Source organism: Tenrec ecaudatus, chromosome 13 (assembly GCF_050624435.1).
Source record: "Tenrec ecaudatus isolate mTenEca1 chromosome 13, mTenEca1.hap1, whole genome shotgun sequence".
Taxonomy (NCBI): domain Eukaryota; kingdom Metazoa; phylum Chordata; class Mammalia; order Afrosoricida; family Tenrecidae; genus Tenrec; species Tenrec ecaudatus.
This window is the reverse complement of record NC_134542.1, coordinates 116,056,666-116,081,041: the sequence shown is the minus strand read 5'-3', so window position 1 is coordinate 116,081,041 and position 24,376 is coordinate 116,056,666. Positions and strand designations below refer to the sequence as shown.

General features: G+C 38.1%; 1 protein-coding gene across 4 annotated transcripts in view; it reads right to left on the bottom strand.

Moving 5' to 3' along the window:
- Window positions 1–24,376, bottom strand: part of ZRANB3 (zinc finger RANBP2-type containing 3) — a 246,177-nt gene that overhangs the window by 128,999 nt on the left and 92,802 nt on the right. For 3 of the 4 annotated variants that reach the window (XM_075530071.1, XM_075530070.1, XM_075530073.1), the window contains exons 4-6: window positions 9,725–9,903; window positions 8,814–9,045; window positions 6,343–6,428 (exon numbers count right to left, since the gene is read on the bottom strand). In XM_075530071.1, the coding sequence (XP_075386186.1) occupies window positions 6,343–6,428; window positions 8,814–9,045; window positions 9,725–9,903 (497 nt within the window). The remainder of the gene's footprint in view (window positions 1–6,342; window positions 6,429–8,813; window positions 9,046–9,724; window positions 9,904–24,376) is intronic. The other variant, XM_075530072.1, reaches the window with a different exon arrangement.

Here is a 24,376-nt window from a genome sequence, read left to right as displayed (position 1 = left end):
AGAACACTTTGTTCTATTAAACTGGCATTCCATGATACTCACCTTCCCAACACTTGCTGAAGACAAAGTGGGTACATAAGCAAATGTGGTGAAGACAGTTGATTGGTACTCAGCTATCAAAACTTACAGTGTCTGTAGTCTTAAGCGCTTAAAAATAACCAAGCGGCCATCTAGCTCAGAAGCAACAAAGGCCGTATGGAAGAAGCACACCAGCTTGTGTGATCACGAGATGTCAATGGGTCAAGTATCAGACACCAAACAACAAAAAATCATATCATTGTGAAAGAGGTGAAGTACAGAGTGGAAACCCAAAGCCCATCTGTAGACAATTGGACATTCCCGTACAGAAGAGTTGCGGGGAGGAGACAAAGTCAGTCAGCGTGCAGTATAGCACCAATGAAACATACAACTTTCTTCTAGTTCTTTGATGCTTCCTTCCACCCCCACTATCAGGACCCCAGTTCTACCTTAAAAATCCGATTAGATTAGAGGATGTACACAGGTACAGATAAGAACTGGAAACACTGGGAATCCAGGACATATAAACCCCTCAGGAGAGTAGCAAATACAGGAGGGGAAAGGGAAGGTGGGGGGAGAAAAGGGGAATCGGTAACAAGGATCTGTATATAACCCTCTCCCTGGGGGATGGACAACAGAAAAGTGAGTGAAGGGAGACGTTGGACAGTGTAAGACATGACAAAATAATAATAATTAATTAATTCTCAAGGGTTCGTGGGGGGAGGTGGGAGGAAGGGGAAAAATCAAGGAGCGGATATCAACGGCTCAAGTAGAAACCAAATGTTTTGAGAATGATGAGGGAAACAAATGTACAAATGTGCTTGACACAACGGATGGATGTAAGGGTTGTGATAAGAGTTGTACGAGCCCCCAACAAAAGGATTTTAAAAAGAAAAAATTCTATGAATTGGAGTCCCAAAGTTGTGACTCTGTCAGATGTATCCAATGATTATGAGGGACGGTTTAGAGATGCGCTTCAAGCCATGGAAATATCACATGGAGAGTTATGTTTCAGTTACCTAGTCTGAAATAATATAATTCTTTAAGACAACCCTCCCCCCCAAAAAAAATGTTACCAAAAATCAAAACAAAACAGATGTTACTATTGAAACAACATTAATTTGTGGAACTGTATCACTATAATTTTGAATACTATGTAGTGTAGAAAAATCATTTGGTAAAGGCAAACACATTATTACTTTGGTTAAACCAGCATGTAGGTGGATTAAGTGTATTATAAAAAATTGATTTTTAGCATATTAACTAAGTTCTACAGGTAGCATAAAAACAAATCTAACTGGCCCACCAGGTCGTGAGGATGATGTTCCTGAGTAGAACAGCCAGTCCACAGAGAGAACAACATGGCTGGCCCCACTATGAGAAATGATGCCCCTCAGTGACTAAGGGCGATACAGGGGACAGCACCGGAGACACAGGGTGGGAATTGCACCTGACCTGATCCCACCACACCAAGGCAAATCACTGGGGGAGTGCAGCGGAACAGCAAGGGAATGGAGTGGCAAGGTCCCCAGGGAATGCTGAAAGTGGACTTTGGGGCCAGGGCATGGTACCCCAACAGACTGGACTGGAAGGCGCTCCTAAGGGCCAGCAAACGATCCCTGAACTAACTACAAGCTTTTCTTTTGTGAAGTGTTATGTTCTGTTCTTTCTCAGTGGTTTGTTTTTGTTGTTTTGTTGTCTGATTGTATACTGTTGCTTTGTTTTCCTCTTTCTTGTTTTCGTGCATGTTAGTGTCTCCACAGGTCTGTCTGAATAGGACAGGCTGGATGAACTATCTGGAGGAAAAACAATGGGACTGACAGTTCCAGGGGGGTGGGGGGGACTTGGGCTGGGGGGGGGATAAGGAAGTGGTGTTAACAAACACAGGGACAAGGGAAAAACATGGGACCCAAAATGGTAGTGAGGGGGGAGTGGCAGGCCAGGTGGGGAATGATCAAGGGTAAGGTTGCTTAGAGAAGAGGTATACTCTAGCCCAGGTGGTGACGAAGCATGGTAGTAGGGCAGGAGGAAAGTCAAGGGAGATGGAGGAAAGAGCTAGGAGTCAAAGGGCATTTATGGAGGTCTAGACAAAGACATGTACATGCAAATATATATAGGAGGATGGGGAAATAGGTTAAGTATTAAGGTGGCGGAAGGACCTTGGGCCTCTACTCAAGCACTCCCTCAATGCATGAATACTTTCTTTTATTAAATTGGAACTCTTATGATGATCACCCTCCCGACACAACTGCTGAAGCCAAAGTGGGTGAACAAGTAAATGTGGTGAAGAAAGCTGATGGTGCCCGGCTATCAAAAGAGCTAGTGACTGGGGTCTTAAAGGCTTGAAGATAAACAAGCGGCCATCTAGCTCAGAAGCAACAAAGTTCACATGGAAGAACACACCAGCCTGTGTGATCACATGGTCCCGAAGGGATCAGTTATCAGGTATCAAAGAACAAAAAATCATATCATTGGCTGCACACCTCCATGATAGGATCGCTGAAGACAAATGGGTGCATAAGCAAATGTGGTGAAGAAAGCTGATGGTGCCCGGCTATCAAAAGAGATAGTGTCTTGGGTCTTAAAGGCTTGAATGTGAACAAGCGACCATCTAGCTCAGAAGCAAAAAAGCCCACATGGAAGAAGCACACCAGCCAGTGCGATCACGAGGTGCCAAAGGGACCAGGTATAAGGCATCATGCAGAAAAAAATATATATATTTGTGTGTATGTATATATATATATATATATATATACACATACATATATACCATATTGAATGAAGGGGGAAATGCAGAGTGGAGACGCAAGGCCCAATGTCAGCCAATGGAGATCCCCTCATAGAGGGGTTTAGGACAGGAGATGGGTCAGTCAGGGTGCGAGGTAGTACCGATGAAGAACACAGCTTTCCCCCAGATCCTGGATGCTTCCTCCCCCCAACTACCATGATCCGAATTCTACCTTGCAGGGCTGGATAGGGCAGAGGTTGTTCACTGGTACATATGAGGGCTGGAGGCACAGGGAATCCAGGGTGGATGATACCTTCAGGACCAAGGGTGTGAGGGGCGATGCTGGGAGAGTGGGTTGGATAGGGGGAACTGATTACAAGGATCCACATGTGACCTCCTCCCTGGGAGAGGGACGGCAGAGAAGGGGGGGAAGGGAGACTCCGGATATGGCAAGATATGAGAAAATAACTATGTATAAATTACCAAGGGCACATGAGGGAGGGGGGAGCAAGGAGGGAGGGGAAAAAAAAGAGGACCTGATGCAAAGGGCTTAAGTGGAGAGCGGATGCTTTGAGAATGATTGGGGCAGGGAATGTATGGATGAGCTTTATACAATTGATGTATGTATATGTATGGATTGTGATAAGAGTTGTATGAGTCCCTAATAAAATGTAAAAAAAGAAAAGAGGAGGAAAAAAAAGAAAATGATTAGGGCAAAGAATGTACAGGTGTGCTTTATACAATTGATGTATGTATATGTATGGACTTTGAGGGGAGTTGTATGAGCCCCTAATAAAATGTTAAAAAAAAAAACAAATCTAAAACTTTTTACCAATATATAGCCATCTCATTTCAAGTCACAAAACTACAACAATTTAGATTTCTTAATACACATTAAAGAAATCACACTACTTTTCTAATTTGTTTTCTATAGAAGTGATAACATAAATGTTGAAGAGCCGGTTACATAAGTAACTCTTTTCTTAGTAGTTCACTCAATAGGGGGGGGGCATGAAAATCAGAATAACTCCCAGGAATCCCTAATACTTGGAGCCAGGAAAGTTGGAGGAACCCTGACACTACTACCCTGAGATACTTAGTAAACCAGTTTTATTTACATAATACATATTTCACCATGCAGCTTACTGAATTTAAGACATAATAATCTTTCTAAAAAAGAAAATATTTTCAAATAGCAAGACAGTGTTTTTTTGTTGTGACACTGAGTGTATTTCAGGGTGTCGGCTTACAAGGGTTTCCAATAGTTTGTGGAAACATTCCATTGCCTTTTCTAAAAAAATTTTTTATTAGGAGCTCTTACATATATAATTACAGGCCATAGGTCCATTAGATCCAGCATAGTTTTACAATTGCTGCTATCATCATTTTCATTCCTCTTGAACTCCTGATATCAGCTCTCCATTATCCCCACCCTACCACCCCCCGAATCATTATATATTATTATTGTTGTTGGGTTTTTTGCCATAACTTCAATCTTCCAAAGTATCCATTCACTTGAAATTCTGATGTTCGTTCCCCTCATGTGGGGTTATACAGTCATCCTTGTTATCAGCTCCCTTTTCTCTCCCATACACCCCTCTCTTCCTGTATCCGCAGGGAATCATTACTCCCCTTACTGTTTCTAAAAAAAAATCTATTGTTTATAATTTTGCTGATTACAACTATAAAAGAATTCATGTAACTATTACTTATAATTTTATTTAATAATACTTAAATATTTTGATTCATCTAGAACTTAGTACAAAAGGGACTCATTTTTGCTTATTTCAATACTCTATTATTATAAATAGTTTTCTTGATAATTCTTTCTTGCTTTATTTATTATTTATTTGTTTGATATGTAGGATAAAAATATCTGGTTTAAAAGGAAAGGTAGTCTTTTATTAGATATATTACATCTACACATGCAGGCAAAAGTAAAATATTTATAGTATCAAGTATTTCTATCAGTAAAAGCATGTAGTTTTTAATTTCTTTCATCTCCTTTTGTGTTCCTGACTTCTGTACTTGAACATACAGCACAACACATATACCTGTAGGTATAAACTCTAAATTGATTAAAAACTTAACCAATTGACTTTCCAGCATATATAGGTAAAGAATTAAGTTTTTCTTTCTCATTATTAACTTGGCTTAATGAGTCAGAGCAGGTTTTCCAAAAATTCATGGGTCCTTATCTGGAAATAAGATCTGTGCAAATATAATTAGATAAGATGAGCTCATCATGGATAAGGTTGCGCCCTAAACCTATGGCCAGTGTCCTTATGTGAAGATACAGGAACAAGAGGATAGGCCCAAGTGCCACAAGAAACAGGCAGAAATCAGAGCAATATAGCTAATAATGGCAAGGATAGCTACCACCAGAAGTTAAAAAGATAGGAAGAACTGCTTCACAGAGTCTGAAGAGAAAGCATAGTGACTCCTTAGTTATAGATTTCTAGCTTCCAGAACCATGAGAAAATTAATTTGATTTAAGCTACCCAGTCTGCGTTAATTTGGTATATACCAGCCCTAAAAAACGAATACCCATGGCTAATTATATTCATGTGGGGGAAGTGGTGACTCAGTGATAAAGGTTACCTTTCAGGAGGGAAAAAGGTTGGATTCTTGATCAATGTATTTTAAGTGGAGCCATCATCTCTATTAGGGGCTTGCGAGTTGTAAAACTGGTGAAAAGGTTTGCAGAGCTAGCCAGACTAAGATAAACTAGGCATAAAGGCCTGGTAATCTAATTCTGAAAATGAGCTATAAAAAAATCTCTGTGCAACAACAACAAAAAGCTCTGTGGATCACAATAGTCTGCTTTGTAAGCAATCACAGGATGGCGCTGGATTGAACGGCCTTTCTTTCAGTTATGCACGTGATTATCATGAGTAGGGACCAACTGTTGAGAACTAAGAATCACAAAGTACAGTAATACATTTCCTCATATTAAGTCATGTTAACATTCATGAAAAGAATTATATATGGCACTTTTTTATGAGATCCCAGAATCTCCATAATATTGAAGATTTCCGCAATGATTGATAGAAATGTTTTTCAAATTTCTTTTTTGGTGTTATCTTGTTTGATTTTGATAGCAACAGACTAGCTTCACATAAACAATTTAGAAGGACTCTTTCTATCTCTATATGCTGGTACCCTTGAATAGTGTGAGAATGCCATGACCACATGGGATTATGTGAGGAAATTACAGAAAGCAAAAAGAAGGGAAAGAGAGGAAAAAACAAGCAAACCAGGCGACTCGGTTACCAGGGAAGGCAGGTAAATGGCAGAGGAACAGGGATTGAAGGGACACTTTCATTTTTGCTCAATGTACATTTTATCTAATGAATAAAAATTTAACAATTTCAAATATGAAGTAGATAAAAATAAAAACAAAGAAAAAAATTTGCCACCATCTATTTATTTTTTCATTTACTTTACAAATAGCTTACTCACACAAGAATGTATTTCAAGAAATCATCTCATAGCTAACGTAAGTTTGAGAAACACTGGATCATAGAACACCGATGAAGCCTAATGTTTACAGTGAATATGTGGTATAAAGGCTTACAGAAAATAATTTATCTTACCTCATATGTGCATTACAGTATCTTTTGGAATAGTCTGTCCATGTTCCAAATCTTTGTGGAAAGAGAGCTTCAATCTGCATGAAAAGCTATAACAAAACAATTGTTTTTAATATGTTATGATGCTTTCAAGCAAACTATTACTACTTTGAGAAAATTAGTTAATAAAATACTAAAAAAGAAAGTAGAAAAATTTCTTCTTCCTGAATGCCCACTACTTCCATTTGCGGTCATCCTATTTTTCAGAATTGTTCTATGTATATATGTACATTTTCTATGCCTATATAATCATATGCATACATTCGTATTAAATATATGAAGATTTAAAAGTTAAACACCATTTCCCATAGACTCTCTGAAGTCTCCTTTTTCATATTACACATACTATTCTACAATTATAATTCTGCCTCATAAAGCATGTTGCAGATACTTAAAGGTACACATAAGCATCTTTACTTACAATATCATTATCTGACATTTTTCATTTACAATAATAGTAATATATATAATCCAACTACTTAGTGCATTAATGACGTACAGGTGGCAGGGGAAAACACCCAGGTGAAAGGTCAGTTTAATGCTGGCTGTGATGGTTAAGGTTAGGTGTCAATTTGACTGGGCAATTATTTAAGAATGACATTTGGCAATTATATATAGCAATGTAGTCATCTTACACTTTCACATAATGCTGATTTTCAAATAACAAACTAGTCTTTGGAACCTATCCAGGTGGCTAAGTGACTTGTACAGATAAGATTCTTAAGTCACTGGCCACTATTTAGGCAAACAATGGGGATTTATGATAAGGCAAAACTTTCAATAATATTCACTGACAGTGGCAGAATCATGCCTACCAGATCAATACATGTCACAATAAAGCAAGGAGGGCTTTAAAATAGTAAGTATATGGTAGTCCCAGCCCATCATTCTTTGGGCACCCTTAAAGCAAGAAATCTGAACCCAAGATGATAATGAAGTCTCTAAGGTGAACCAAAGACAAACATAAGCCATAAATGTATGAATGGATCTTGGGCTTGCACTTAAGTCTAGTCCCAATCTAACAATAAATAGTTCTATTACTTAGCACTATTTGATACTTGCCCTCAAGAAGATATCACTGAAGATATAGGTGCTACAGCAAAGTGTGGTGAAGAAACTAGATGGTGCCCGGCTATCGTAATATATAGCATCTGGGGTCTTAAAGACTTTTCTTTAAACAAGCAGCCATCTAAGTGAGGCATCACTAAGTCCACATGAAGAGGAACATCCGTTTGTGTGATCAAAGAACTACAAATAATATAATCCAAATTTAATTTAGGGAATGCCATCAGAATTTAAATTGTGAACATCTGGCTTGCAGAAGGCTATGGATGACAGTGGAAGCCCCAAATCTATTTGTAGGGTTCACACACAAATTAAGCCTCTAGTGAATGCCCTCTGACCCCATTCAAGGGAGGCAAATAACCATTATTAGACACAGAGTATTGTAGTAAATACAATTAGCTTAAAATGTAACATTTCATTTGAACCCTCCTTTTGACTCATTTAAAAGCTGAATCAGTTAAAAAAAAAGGTGGGGGGAGTACACCTAGATTAAGCCTCTGGTAAATTCCCTCTGAGCACAGACCAGGGATGTGAATTGCCTTGCTATCATGCGGAATACATTGGAAAGTGACTTATGTCAGGTTAAAATTTAATATCTTGTCATTTGATCTCCCTTTGATCCATTTTAAAATTGCTCTATTTTAACCAATCGCAATGATCAACACATAACACACTCTCCCCTTCTAGGGGATCGAACAACAGAAACCAGGGGATTGGGAAACAGTGATCAGCTTAAGGCGTAAAAATTATAATTTATCAAGGGGTCACAAGAATGGGGAGGAGAAGGTAAAAAGAGGAGATGATACCCAGAGCTCAAGAGAAAGTAAATGTCTAGAAAAAAAATGATGGCAACATAGGTACAAATATACTTGATACAATTGAAGTGTGCATTGTTTTAAAAGTTGTAAGAGCCCCCAATAAAATGACCTTTTAATAAATAAAGGCTGCTCTATTAAAAATTGTTTTTGCTTTCCTTTTAACTAATGTTTTATCTATTTTTTATTTCTTTGCCTTTTAAAAAATGTTTTTGGCATATGAAATTCAGAATAGATGAATTTATAGAAACAGTAACTGGATTAACAGTTTATTGGGGGCATGGCAGGGGGGAGGAGCTAATAACAAAGAGTACAAGAAAAAAGAAAATGTTCTAAAATGGATTATGGTAAGGATTGTACAACTTTTCTTGATATGATCGAGGTATTCAATTGTATGATATATGGATTATGTCCTAATAAACAGTTAAAACATACCTGTCTTCTTGTGGTATTTAAGATATCTAATTTGAAATTACAAACTACAAAGCAAGTGATTAATGTAAGCACCTTGCCCTTATTGGCCACCTCCACCCCAAGTTATCAGGATTGTAATACCTCTTCAGGCCTTCCCAGGGCAGGAGTTCCTGTAAGCAAAATGGCTCGTCTGGCTTTCTGCACCAATGGTAATAAAATCTTGCTGCGGGATGCATTTCGGGATTTCATGTAGTGTGATTCATCCACTATAACCACTTTAAAGTTCTGATTATTTAGTGTATCTATCAAACTCACTGCATCTGTAGTTAAAAGGCCATAACCCAGAATGGCCACTTTGCAGGTCGGTATTCTCCTAGAAGAGAAAAATCCACGTACTTATTACATGTTGCTTAACTTTAATGGGAACATATAGGACGTGGGGAAAAAAGGAAAAACAAAACATAATACTACTAAGTGCAAATCAAATCCAATGCCAAAGAATGGATTTTTCAGGCATGGAGACCTTTATAAGGCTGAACAGAAGTGCTCCATTGGGCTTCCGGGGCTGTAGATCTTTACAGACGCAAACTGCCACAGCAACTGGTAGGTTTGCGTTAACAACCTATTGGTTAGCAGCTGAGCACTTTAACCACTGTGTCACCAGGGTCACTGATGTACTGCTATTGCTATATAACAAAGAATTAAAAAACAAACTTAAAAGAATCACAAATGTTTTCAAGAGAAATTTATTTTTAATCATCCAATAGTTCTTAAATATATTTACAGTACATACAAAGTTAATAAATAACATACGTTTTAAAGTATACTTATCTTTTCTTTTAAACTTTATCATCAAAGAATTTATTAAATTGAATAATTTGAGCTTTAGATAAATTTCTTTAAAAGTAACTGTTATTAAAACTGTAATATACAATTCATCAGAATCATTCTAAGTTATGATTTTTGATTATATGAATATACAAGTATATTCTAAATATACACAATGGGCACAAAGAGGATTTTTTACATTTAGAATTAAAAGTTGTTCTTACCCAACATCAGTTTTATTTTGAATAACAATGATTTCTTCTGGACCTAGCTCTGGAATCCATTTCTCTATTTCTTCTGTCCAAGGGTACCTCAGAGATGAAGGGACCACTATTAAAACAGGCCATTCTTCTTTATAAAAGTAAGCAATTGCAATTGCCTGAATTGTCTTGCCTAGACCCATCTAGATAACAAAAGAAAACAAAAGGGCTCAAATATTTTGAAAGAAAAAGCATTCATCTAAAAACAAAAATTTATATTATTAGCAAGGTAATTTTGTAGCATATATAGAAAAATCATTTACCAAGTTAATGAACGGTTCAAGATTATGATTACCATTAAAAGTAAACTACTATGTTACTTTGAAACCATTTATGACTGGACATAAGCAAAATGGGCCCAGATTTAAATATTTAGTTGTACTACTTTCATAAATACTAGTTATTTAAAAAGGTACATGTGTATCACTGATAGTTTCTGACTTATGGCAGAACCAAATTATGTAATTCAAACCATATGGATCAATTACAAATAAACAATTTAAGGAAGGGAAAAAAGTTCCCAAACCAGGAAATTGTAAGCACAACTCACAACAGGATTAGTCTAGCTCTTTTAAGGAGCAGATGTGCTGAATAGAAAGGAAAGCTATAGATGGATGGATGATAATGAGTCCATTCCACTTACCTGTTTGGCTGCTGGCAGTTTTTCTAGCCTCACCAGTTCACCTGCTCCTCTGCTCTAAATCTGGTAAAGCTGACAGGAAAGCTCCTTTGGCAACGGTGGGAATTTCAAACCACTTAAGCCCAACCTAATGGAGCCCTGGTGCTGTAGTGATTACCCATTAGGCTGCGATCCCCATGATCAGCAGTTCAAAACCACCAGCAGATCTGTGAGAAAGACTGGGCTTTCTACTCCTGCAAACAATTTCACTCTTGGAAACCCACAGAGGGTCACTGAGTCAGCACTGATTTGATGACAGTGAGTAAGTCCACTGAGCAGTGAGAGCCTTCAAAAGAGGCCCCCACCCACCCCATTCCCACCCTCACAAATCACTGTACAAACCAAACCAGTCTCTCCTCTCCCTGTTTGATGAAGCCATTCCAGTTACGGTTGAGAGCCTGCTCTACTCTCCTCAGAAAGTCTCATTTCATACAGAAACCCTTCATTCCCTCTTGGCTAAAATTCTCTGCAAACCACTTCTAGTTAAATGCTTTTTTTTGTTTTGTTTTGTTTAATTTTCTGTCTAGGAAGAAATGGTCCCATACAATTACCTTCTTGTTTACAAATTGTGCCTATAACTCAGCTCTTCTAAGTTAGGCTCAGTACTGACAGTAGAACCATATTGGTGGAGGGGGGTCACAGTCATTTCTCAATACAAGTTTTAAACTAACACCAGAGTTTACATGACAGATTTGTAGTGAGCTTGGTTAGCTAGATTGAAAATTTGGTCAACTCGACATTATTGGAAATCATGAATTTATGAATCTGTGAACCTTTAGAGAATTCACCTACACAAGGCAACTTTCATCAGTTTTTATTCTTTCATCTTTCTTGGCCACAACTTTGTAAGACGTGGTGTAGTACTTATGAGTTGGGCTGCTAACTGCAAGGTCAGAAGTATGAAGCTACCAGCCACTCCACAGGAGAGAGATGAGGCTTTCTAATCCCATAATGAGGTACAGTCTCAAAAACCCACAAAAAGACATTTCTACCCTGGCACTATGAGTTGGTACTGACTCGTTCTATGGCAGTTAGTTTTAAACTTCAAGTCCAAATACTCCATAGAAACCCTCTTTAGTTAAAAGACTATGTACTTCAATGTCTCCAGGTGATTCTGGACTATACTTGGCTACATAATAAAATGCGTTTAGCTGTTAATGTTATCTCTCGTATATGTACAGTGGTTGTTCCTTTTTTGGTCATCAAGTAGAAGACAATGTTTGACGGTCAAATGCAGACAAATCATAGTTCAACACTGCAAAATAAATATATATCAGAATATTCTCAAACTCTTGTTAAGGAAAGAAATGGGACCGAGCTTGAGCTTCAGATTCTGGATACATTCTGGTAAATAGGGAAACAGTTGTCTGGGACGGTTTCTCCCCAAGACACTTGTAAGACAGGAAATTAGGTGTCCACATAGTGAGGATTTAAAATAGAATGACATTCAATTATAACAGCAGTAACACACTTCAGGAAGTTTAGGCATTCTGAAATAACATTCACTGGGTGTTTCCGAGCCTAGGGCTATAATTACACTGGGATTTGTAAAGTGGGACCCTCCATGATTTCACCACCATAAAGGCTAAATGACCTAGTCAGAACCAGAACATATCTGATCAGAGCACACGGGAGCAGATGAAGGGGGAGTTGGAGAGAGTGGAGCACATCCTGGCCCACCAGGCCCTGAGAATGATGACCCCAATTATAGCAGTCAGTCCACAGAGAGGACCACATGGCTGGCCCCACTATGAGACATGACACCCCTCACAGACCCATGGACCTGCAGAGGACAGCACCAGAGACACAGTGTGGGAATTGCGCCCAACCTGATCCCGACACACCGAGGCAAAGCACTGGGGGAGTGCAGCGTAACAGGAAGGGAATGGAGAAGCAAGGTCCACAGGGAATGCTGAAAGCGAACTTTGGTGCCAGGGCGTGGTGCCCAACAGACTGGACTGGAAAACACTCCTACAGGCCAATAAACAATCCTTGAACTAACTACAACCTTTTCTTTCTTGGGGAAAAAATAATAATAAATGGTCATTTCATGATACAAACCTTCCCAATTGCTGAAGACAAAGTGGTTGCATAAGCAAATGTGAAGAAAGCTGATGGTGTGTCCGGCTATCAAAAGATATAGCATCTGAGATCTTAAAGCCATCTGAGGTCTTAAAGTAAGCAAGCAGCCATCTAGCTCAGAAGAAACAAAACCCATATGGAGGAAGCACACCAGCCTGTGTAACCAAGAGGCATCAAAGGGATCAGGTATCAGGCATCAAAGAACAAAAAATCTTATCATTGTAAAAGAGGTGGAGTGCAGATTGCAGACTCAAAATCCATCTGTAGGTAATGCGACATCCCTTACAGAAGGGTCATGGGGGGGAGACAAGCCAGTCAGGGTGCAGTGTAGCACTGATGAAACATACAACTTTCCTCTAGTTACTAAATGTTTCCCCAACCCACCACCCACCCCCGTCACTATCATGACCCCAATTCTACCTTACAAATCTGGTTAGACGAGAGTATGTAAACTGGTACAGATAGGAACCGGAAATACAGGGAATTCAGGACAGATGATCCCTTCAGGACCAGTGGTAAGAGTGGCGATACAGGGAGGGTAGAGGGAAGGTGAATTAGAAAGGGGGAAGCGATTATAAAGATCTACATATAACCTCCTCCCTGGGGGACAGACAACAGAAAAGTAGGTGAAATGGAGACGTCGGGCAGTGTAAGATATGACAAAATAATAATTTATAAATTACCACGGGTTCATGAGAGAGGAGTCGTGGGGAGGTGGGGCAAAAATGAGGATCTGATACCAAGGGCTTAAGTAGAAAGCAAATGTTTTGAGAATGATGAGGGCAACAAATGTACAAATGCGTTTGACATACAATGGATATATGTATGGATTTTAATAAGAGTTGTATCAGCCCCCAATAAAATGAATTAAAAAAATAAAATGTGACACTTAACTTTAATATGATATGCCTGGACATATATGTATTTTTCACATGAAAAGGACAAGTTGAATACATAAAAGGTTATGACAACATAACAGAGACAAGTAAAACTCTTTAAAGACATAATGAGCTATATTCTTTGAACTGTTAACTCAAAGGTCAGTGGTTTGACCACTCACCAGTGGCTCCATGGGAGAAAACTGAAGTTGTCTGCACCCCCCAAAATATTGGACTTCTACTCAAATATTCCCTCAAAGCAAGAATGCTTTGTTCTATCAACCTGGCATTCTGTGATGTTCACCTTCTCAACACAATAGCGGAAGAAAAAATGGGCGCATAAGTAAATGTGGTGAAGAAATTTGGTGGTGCCTGGCTTACAAAAGATATAGTATCTGGGGCCTTAAAGGCTTAAAGATGTGGCCATCTAACTGAGAAGCAACAAAGTCCATATGAAAGAAGCACACCAGCCTGATCATGAGGTGTTGATAGGATCAGGTATCTGGCATCAAAGACCCAGAACAAAAAAGCCTATCATTAGGAATGAGGGGAAGTGTGGAGTAGAGATCCAAAGCACATCTGTTGAAAATTGGACTTACCCTTACAGAAGGGTCGGAGGAGGAGACAAGTCAGTCAGGATGCAGTATAGCACCGATGAAACATATAACTTTGTTCTAGCTCTTTAATGCTTCCACCCTCAGACTATCATGATTCAAATTCTACCTTACAAATTGGGTTAGACCAGAAGATGTACATAGAAATACAGGGACTCCAGGACAGACGATCCCTTCAGGAACCCGTGGTGCAAATGATGATACTGGGAGGGTGAAGAGAGGGTGGGGTGGGAAGAGGGAACCAATTATATGGATCTACATATAACCCCCTTCCTGGGGGATGGACAACAGAAAAGTGGGTGAAGGGAGACATCGGTCAGTGTAAGACATGAAAAAATAGTAACAATTTATAAATTATCAAAGGTTTGTGAAGGAGGGAAAGTGGAGGAGGGAGGGGGATATAAGGAGCTGATACCAAGGGCTCAAGTAGAAAGCAAATGTTTTGAAAATAATGATGGCAACAAATATACTACTGTCCCTGACAAAATGGGTGGATGTATGGATTGTGATAACAGTTGTATGAGCCCCCAGATAAAATGATTTTTAAAAACCTTAAGTCTTAGAAGCCGCCAGGGAAGTTTGACTCAGCCTAATAGAATCACTATGAATCAGAATCAACTTGATAGCGGTGGGTTTATTAATACTCCTTCATTCAGAAGCAGGTTTTCCAAATACTTTTCTTTCGAACATTAAAATCGGGTGATCACACATTATTAAGATTCTACCTATTTTCTCTATGTGTATCATGGATAAAGCCTTTACTATTTCATGAAATTGAGAGGTCAACACAAAAGACACAATTACAGATGCTGAGAAAAAAGGAGGAGGAAGGCTATGATATTTTTTGTTTTGTTCTAAGTTCTCAAGTAAGAGGTTCTGAAAAATCTATTACATATATGAATCATCTGGGTATTTGATAAAAATTTGAAATTTAGAGCACCAATTCCAAAATGCCTGATTCAATAGATCTTGGCGATCAAATTAACTATATCTAATTATTCCTCGTGGTACTGTGAATAAAGGTTGGCAGTTCAAACCTACCAGCCCCTCCTAGGGGGGTGGGAAGATGAAGCTACCTGCTTCCTATATAGCAGCGGTTCTCAACCTGTGGGTCGCAACCCCTTTGGGGGTCAAACAACCCTTTCACAGGGTTGCCTGAGTCATAACAGTAGGAAAATAACAGATATGAAGTAGCAATGAAAATAATTTTATGGGTGGGGGGGTCACCACAACATGAGGAACTGTATTAAAGGGTCGCGGCATCAGGAAGGTTGAGAAGCACTGCTATATAGGGTAGTTTTGAACTGGAATCAACTCGATAGCAGTGGGAAATGACTCCGATGTGGGTGGCTCTTATTTCTAATTTTGAGGCTAAATCATTTTTAAACATAGTGGTGGTGGAGATGGTCTTACAAGTGTTTTCCCCAATTTTCGAAATTTGAATTAATGGTTCCAGGAATTTATTTTTCAGCTTCTTCGGGAATCATTTCTGGGACTTGTTATTTTTGACTGTGGTCTATTCCAATTCTTTGGCAGTATAGGTATTTTCTTTTTCAATGTAGTATTTCTGCACATCAATAAGTCCAGAATTTGTTTTATACCTATACAACATATTCAAACAAAGTGATTTGACAAAAATGTTTTTGGCAACTGAAGTCTCTACAAGACATTTTAAAAAACTATTTAACAATTGAGGGACTAAAACATCCATCATGAAAATTTATAGTTATAAGGAAAATAAAGGAGCTGAAAGGAACTTCCTGCCATTGAGTCCATGCCGACTCAGAGTAACTCTACAGGACAGGGTAGAACTGCCCCTGTGAGTTTTCAAGATGGTAATGCTTTACAGGAGTAGAAAGTCCCATCTTTATCCCAAGGAGCTGCAGATGGTTTCAAACTGCTGGACTTGCAGTTAGTAGCCCAACACACAATCATTACCCAACAAGGGATCCTCAAGAAAAGTGTATGAAAACTACAAAATGATCCATGTTGTATAATGACACTGTGAATTTACTGATCACAAATGTAAACATAGGGACCTTTCACCAGTATATTAAAATAAGGGCTAGAAAGCAAAGAACAGACAACAAACATTTCCATTTACTATCAAGATCATAGATCAACTCAGCTAGAGCTCTTATAAAAAGGAATAAATCCTTTGCTTAATACTGTAAACAATGACAGTGTAGTGCTTATGACTGTTTGATGTGGCAACTCTATAATTAGTTTCAGGACAACTTCCAGATTTAAGAATAAAGCATTTCATGATGAAATTCAGGTAAGTATACTGAAAATTTTTCTTTAGTAATATGCACATAAAAAGTATGGGGGACGTGAAAAAAGTAAACAAGGCCATCACTTACTTCATGATGTAAAGAAAATTAGGCTTTTAAAGCAAGGACTCAAATGTAAATCAATCAAAAGCAAATCAACTGCTTCACAGATTTAAAAAAAAAAGATTATCAGGATGTTTTAAGTCAAACAGATACTTGAATGCATTTGTCACTGGAACATTATATGTTAAAACACAGAAATCCAGAATGAAATTTCAATTCAGTACTGGAAAATATTAAGTACACAAAGTCAGAGACTCATCACTCAGATGAATAGAAAATAAATCAAATAAAGTTATAAGATCAATAAATAGTTTTAACAAAAAGACATATATTACCAAAAATATATTTGTTGGTCAAAATGGTTCAGGAAATAAAAATTTAAAACGACAAAGAAACAAGAAAAACCACCAGTGGTATCTATTACTTAATAACTATTATATATAACTATATAATAACTTAGATATAAAAGTTATGTAATAAGTAATATATTACTTAATAACAGATATATATTATGTAACATATTAATAACACAATATTTATATACTTAATTCTATTAATGACTTACTTAATTTTATTACTTAATAATTATTATATATAAAATAGTTATTAAGTAATAATAACTTTTTAGGTCCAAACTATATAGTTTTCTAGGTCCATCCACCTAAATAGTTTTCTTCCCTAGAACAAACTTGTAGTTCCCTTTATATTAGATTTTTCTAGGTTCAAACTAAATAGTTTTCTTCCCTAGAACAAACTTGGTGTAGTTCCCTCTATATTAGACAGAGTGTCAGGTAACTTTTCTTACAATAGATTCCCATTAAGTGTAGGGAATAGTAGAGGTGCCCTGGCACTATCGTGGTTACGAGGAGGGCGGCCAACTGCAAGTCAGAAGATTGAAGCCACCAGTTGCCTAAGATGAGGCTTTCTACTCTTGTGGAGTCAGTCTCAGAAACCCACAGGGGCAGTTCTACCCTGTCCTATAAGGTTGCTGTATGTCTGAATTATGATATATAGCTTCTGACATTTTTATTGAACACAAAAACCCTTGTTTCCCTAATATAGTGTCATAAATATATGACTAAAGTACTTAACGTTCTTCTTCAGAGTGCAGTGTTCCCCATGTTACTTGTTCAGTATACAGACTGAATAAGTATGGTGAAAGGATGCACACTGAGGCACATGAGCTCTGTAAAATATAGCTCACAAATCATGGAGGCTTGCTTATTCACGAACATTTTCCTATTGCAAGAGATACACCAGAGAGTCATACATGCAGGCAGGGGGTAGGGTGGAGGGTGGGGGGGGATTTGTCTCACTGTCTTCTGGGAGATTCTGAATAAACTTTGCTAACCAGTTCCCTGACCCTGCCCTTCCCACCCTCAACGGGCCACCCCCAAATTAAAAAAAAAAACTCCAACAAAAAAGAAATTCTATCTTTCAATACTAGTTGTTTACATATTTCTTCTACAAGGTCCACCTCAAATCCATTGCCTCCCAAAGCCTTGCTCATTTAATCAAGGTGGAATTTATGATTCTTTCCATGGTAGTAGCAGAACTACCATTATAAAGTCCGAATGATCTACTTCTGAAATCAACCAATAAAAATGCCATGGATCACAACAGAATAGTAATCTGATACAGTGCTGGAAGATGAGCCCCTAAGTAGAAAGGCCTACAACAATGAACTTGTGCAGAGCTAGGGTGGTGTAGCTGGTGCAGGACAGGGTGAGGTTTTGTGCAGGGGCGGCTCTGAGCTGGAACACTCAAAGGCAGCAGCTACCAATTCAAGTGGGCGTCAAAAAGCTCATGGAAATGGAAGTAAAAGAGAGTGGCATTTTCCAACAAACTTTCATGAATCCCACTCATACTGTCTATACACACACATGAAGTCTTACAAACCTATCTTTCCCTTGTTTGCCTGAAAGGTTTAAGGAGACATGCTTGCCAATCACCTACATTCCTACCAACTTAGTACAGAGAAGACTCTCCATAATGGTTACTTGTTGACTGTGAGGGTAAAAGGTAGTTTTCATCAATAACTAAAGGATATTAGTGAATTTAGAATGATCACATGACAGAGAAATAAGATCTAGAATGTCAATGTTCTTTATGAGTCAGATGCCACTTGATAGCAGTGGGTGGTCTTGAGATTTTAACTGCTCCACATGGAAAGTCTGCTGCCTTAATGCATATCCAGAACTGCTGTCTGGTTCCCATTCCCATGAAGCAGTGACCTTTCCAGATATGTAAGTTCTGTAGAAACTAAAGTGTATATCTTTAAGAGAAAAGGCAGACTATGGGGTGACTTTAAACTTTACTCACCCCTCTTGGGCTTAAACAATTTCTATTCAATAGACATTCTTTTCAATAAAAGTTGGTGAGGCAGCAATGCTGCCATGTCTTCCTTAATATGCACAAGGAAGTGTTAAAATAGAATAATAGTGCCTTAGAGTGAGATAATGGGATTAGAGTCTTTGTCTTTCAAATGCTCGTTTGAAAGTATAATGCAGGAAAATGTTTTCTGTTGGATGCAATCTGGGTAGGGTTTAACTCACCATAGCTGTCACCTCTGCTTTTCATTATGAATTTTGTCCAAGATTTTTGAGAGAACACTACAATAATCCAGCTGTGCAAAACAGCAGGAGCCCTGAAGAAAATCTGCATTAGCTTCCAAGGAAATCAGGGTAAACTTCGTTTTTAAAATCTTAAATGCCATCAATTGCATGTGTATTTGTTAGTTTTTAAGATAAACATTTTTAGGCTGAGGGATTACTTTACTGGAAAAAGAATCCATGCTAAACATCTTAATAAAATATTTTATAAATGATTTTAAAATCCCACAATCTACTTTTAGGAATCGCTTCTCCATTATCTCTAGGCCTACAACCACTAGAAGTGGATGGTAGTGGGCCATGTAATGTACAGGTGATCTGCAGACAAGAGGCCACCCTTGTGTACAAAGACGTGTTTTTGACTGACCGAAATGGTATAAACTTAATAATACTGACAAAAATGATTAAAAAAACCTCTCTCCTAGTTATTAATTCACTCATCAGGAGGCATTAAAGGAACTTGTGACAGGGAGAGACAGAGCTCCAGCCCTACACGTTCCAATCTGTGGGTGAGAAAGAGACAAGTATGGTAGAGCAGGATTCAAACCATGGCAAAAGGGAATGCTCAAAAGACTTAAGCAGTCAAGAGAAGATGGTGCACTTGGCATAAGACCCTCTGCAACAAAGACACAAGAAACCAAATGAAGCATATGTGGATGATATCTGAGATGCAAAGGAAAGAGAAGTAGATTTAATATCAACTAGGGGAAGAGGCTGAACAAAAATCATGAACAACTGGACAGTTCGCTTGACACATTTTGCCATTCTGAACTTTTAGAAGCAGTGCTCCATGTAAATGCCCATATTGGTAGCTAGCAATCAGAAAGGTGTGATATTCTTGCTCCCCTCACCCTTCTGATGACAAGAAGTGTTTCCAGCTCCCCAAGCACCTACTAGGTAGCCAGTGATAAGACCCACTATACAGCTCCTTCTCTGCATGAGAGCAGTGGCGTAGGCATCGAAATCGGAGCATCCACCCCTGCATCCTGTTCTCTGCAACCTTGGGTCAGCAGAACATTTAGAGTCTGGTAGGCACATCACCTCATCCTAATCTGGGCTAGCAGGAAGTCATTATGGGACCAGGTCCCCTGACCCCAGTTGCCTCTTGAATAATACACTTAACATGAAATTTAAAATTTACTTGAATCCAATGAGAATGAAAACATTTCACACCAAAACCTTTGGGATACAGTAAAAAGCAGTGCTCAATGGGTAATTTATACTAATAAATGCCTGTACCAAGAAAGAAGAAAACTCAACACCCTAACCCAACAACTCGAAAAAGAACAACTATCAATAAAATGATTTTTAAAAAGAAAAAGAACAAAACAAGGCCACAGTCACCAGAAGAATATAATAAAGACTTTTGTTAGGTGTCCTCCAGTTGGTTCTGACTCAAAGCAATCCAACGTACAACAGACTGAAACAGTGCCCAGTCCTATGCCATCATCACAATTTTGGTTATGTTTGAGCCCATAGTTGTAGTCATTGTGTCAATAAAATTTAGAGTAGGAATAAATTAAACAGAAAAACAATAGACCGATTTAACAAAAGCAGAAGAAGTTGGTTCTTTGAGTTACCTGGAATATCTAACACAGCAAAAGGAGGAAATGATGGAAGTAACATGAACAAGAAAAATAAATGGGTGACATCACAAGAGTGAATTGAAATAGAAAGGATCCCACACCCGTGTGATCATGAGATGTTGACCGGAAAAGGTAAAAGAAGTTCAAAGACAAGCAATCAAATTGATGAGAAAGAGTGTGGACAAAGTGGAGACCCCAACCTCATCTGTAAGATAATTGGACAGTCCCTCACAGAAGGGCCATATGGAAGGTATGATAAATCCAGGGTGTGGTATAGCAATGATGAAATATATAACTATCATCTAGTTCTTTAATATTTTCTCTCCTTACTATATGGTCTTTGGTTTACCTCATTAATCTTGTTTGACCTATGCATACTCATTTGTATAACTAAGATCAATTCTATGCATGAAAGCCGAGAGACAACCCTTCAGAAACAGTAAGGGGAGTAATGATTCCCTGAGGCTACAGGAAGAGAGAGGTATATGGGAGGGAAAAGGGAGCTGATAGCAAGGATGGCTGTATAACCCCACAGAAATTGTAGGTGAATGGATATATTGGATGGGGTAAGACACAGCAAAAAAAATAATAAGAAGAAGAATATACAATAAGAATAATAAGGGTTCCTTAGGTGGGGGAGGGAGGGGATAAAAGGAAGCTGATCCCAAAGAGTTCAAGAAAAAAGAAAATGTTTGGAAACTGATAGTGGCAGCAATTGTACAATTATGCTTGATCTAACTGAACCATGGAATGTTATAATATCTGTAAGAGCTCAAAATAAAATAATAACAGAAGGAGGCCAATAAGAACTGCACTTCGGGGAAGGGGAAAAAAAAGAACTGCACTTCACCAAATCTCAAACAGAGTAGAAATGGGAAAATTTCTAGAAATAAGCAACCAAATGAAGCTATTAAAAGCGAGTAGAAAAACTGAAAAAATTCCTCACAAAAAAAGGGAAAAAATAAAATATAAAAACACTGTCATCAGAAAAAAAGTCCTGGAGAGATGATTTCACTGGAGAGTCTACCAAACAATCATAGGTAAGCTGTTACCAATTCTACTCACACTATTCCAGAATATAGAAAAGGATGTAATATTTGAAAATATACCTTATGAAGCAAGCATAATCCTGATTAAAAACAAAAACAAAAAACTCAGGCAGAGATCACTTTTAAAAACTATATGGAACAGTATCTATAATAGAGATCAATATAGAAAATATCAATTAAAAGCCTAGCCAATAGAATCTAACAATTGGTTTAAAAAGTAACTGAGTTAGCTTATTGTGCCAACCTGGCTGATAAACACATGTGGGGTTAATTGAAGGGCAGAGAGATAAACGGCTCAGGGAGCCTCGCCTTCCTTTCTAGTTCTCAGTCTCTTGCTTTTTGATGGTTGGACCAGGGTGCAGCTGCTTTAGCCAGTTTCCTGCTTCAGCTGGCAAGGCTCACTTCCTGCAAGACATCCCCAAGGAGAAGCAGCATGGACATACCCTGATGCAGCCCTGGGTGCTGGAGCAGCCGTGTGGAGACACCTGCCAGTGCTGAGATGCTTACACACTCACTGACTCAGCTTTCCTCCTGCAATTGGCAGCATTGCTTGTCTTTTGTGAGATGGAGGAGGACTTTGTGGATTGGTGTTGGACATATGGACTAATGTTGGACTTGTGGGCTTGGGCAGCACTGGGTTGGGATGTTTTCTTGATGTGCACTTAACCTTTATATAAAACTCTCTCTTATACATGAGTTTCTGTGGATATGCTTCTCTAAATAACCCAGAATAACACAGTAGTAATACCTCATAAAATTCATAGTAAGTATACAAGGATGGTTCAACATTAGAAAAACAATGTCATTCACCACATAAAGAAAAGAACCTCAAGGGTTCATGAAGGAGGTGGGAGCGGGGAGGGAGGGGAAAAATGAGTTGCTGATGCCAGGAGCTTACGTGGAGAGCAAATGTTTTGAGAATGAAGAGGGTAACGAAAATACAAATGTGCTTTACACAAATGATGTATGTATGGATTGTGATAAGAGTTGTATGAGCCCCCAATAAAATTATTTTTTAAAAAGAGAAAAATCTAATCTTATTGACAAACACAAAATAGATATTAGGCAAAATCCAACACTCATTCCTGACAGGAATTCATCAAAGTAAGAATAGAAAGGAAATCAAAAACATAAGGGAATATGTACACAATCAATATGTAAAATTATTTCAGTGGAGAGAGACTAAAAGCATCTCCCTTGCAAACAGGATAAGGGTACCCTTTATCAACACTACTATTACATATTAGTCTGGAAGTGGAAACCACAGCTATAAGGTAATATTGGGAAATTCAAGGCATCCAAATCAGCAAAAAAGACTCTATGATCTTATACTTTAAAAACCTCGAAGCCTCAGAAAAGAGAATTTCTGGAACTACATAAAGATTCAGAAAAGTAGCAGGGTACAAAATCAATATACAGAACTCTGAATTGAAATCGGGAAAAGAATACCATTTATAGGAACAGTTTCCAAAAGAGGAAATATGTAAGAAGAAATTTAACTAGAGAAACAAAAGATCTATTCAAAGAAAACTATAAAACACTATTATAGGAAACTAAAAGAGATCTACACAAATGGAAGACTATGCCATGCATATAGACAGGAATATTTAACATTATGAAAATATCAATACTACCAAAAGCAATCTAAAGATAATAAAACAAACCCAATCCCAATATTACCATCATTTTTTGAAGATATGGTAAAATTAAGCACCAACTTTATTGGGAAAGGAAAGAGATGCTGAAAAAGTAATCAAAAACCAAACTCCCTGCCATCTAGTTGATTCTGACTCATAGTGACCCTGTAAAACAGGGTAGAACTGCCCCTATGAGTTTTTGGGGATTAATTTTTTATAGAATTAGAAGCCTTTCTCTCACAAAAGTGGCCGGTGGTTTCAAACTGCTGACCTTGTGGCTAGCAGCCCAACTGGTAACTACTATACCACCAGGGCTCTTATCAGTAAGTAAGGCACTACTAAGTGGAACAAAGAGGAAGCTCCTTATTTCTTAATCTCAAAATCTACTACACAACCACACAGTGAAAAGAACCTAGTATTGGGTACAATGACAGTCACAAACATCAATAGAACAGAATTGAGAACCTAGAAGTAAATCCATCTACCAATGCACAGTTGAATTTAGAGCCATGGAACCCATTCAATGGGGAAGAGAGAGTTAATTTTATAATAACTTCTTGACAAAAAGCTTGAAAGAAAAAATGTTCTACAACAGACGACATTCTGTAACAGTTTCATCTGCAAAATGACTTTAATTATCACAAAGAAAATATGTCAAGAGTATAATCCCTTATTTCTTCATTTGTTTTTGTTTCACAGAACTCCCCTAAAGAAGGACAGCCTTAGAAACCCTATGCAGTGTCATTATAAGTCAGAATCAATGGAACGGCAGTGGGCATGGTAGTCCAGCACTAGCTTTATTTCTTCGCAGCAACAAATGAAGACAACAATAGAACCACATGTGGTCAAAGGATGATTCAGATGCTGGCTGGCTAAATTAGCTTAGAAGGAGGATTAAAATGAACCAACTGAACCTGAATAAAAAGGACTCCATGTTCAGTAACTGAAAAGACATAACAAAATGAAAAAACAACAACAACAACAACATAGGAAGCTAATTGTGTCTATTGGGTGAAACACTTGAGTAATCAGACAAGTGTGTTTTTTGGGTTCAAATCATGACTTTTATAGACGGTAGACAAAGGCATTTGCCTCTGCCTCCCATTTTTTGAATCAAAAATCATACTTCCATAGTTGCAAGAG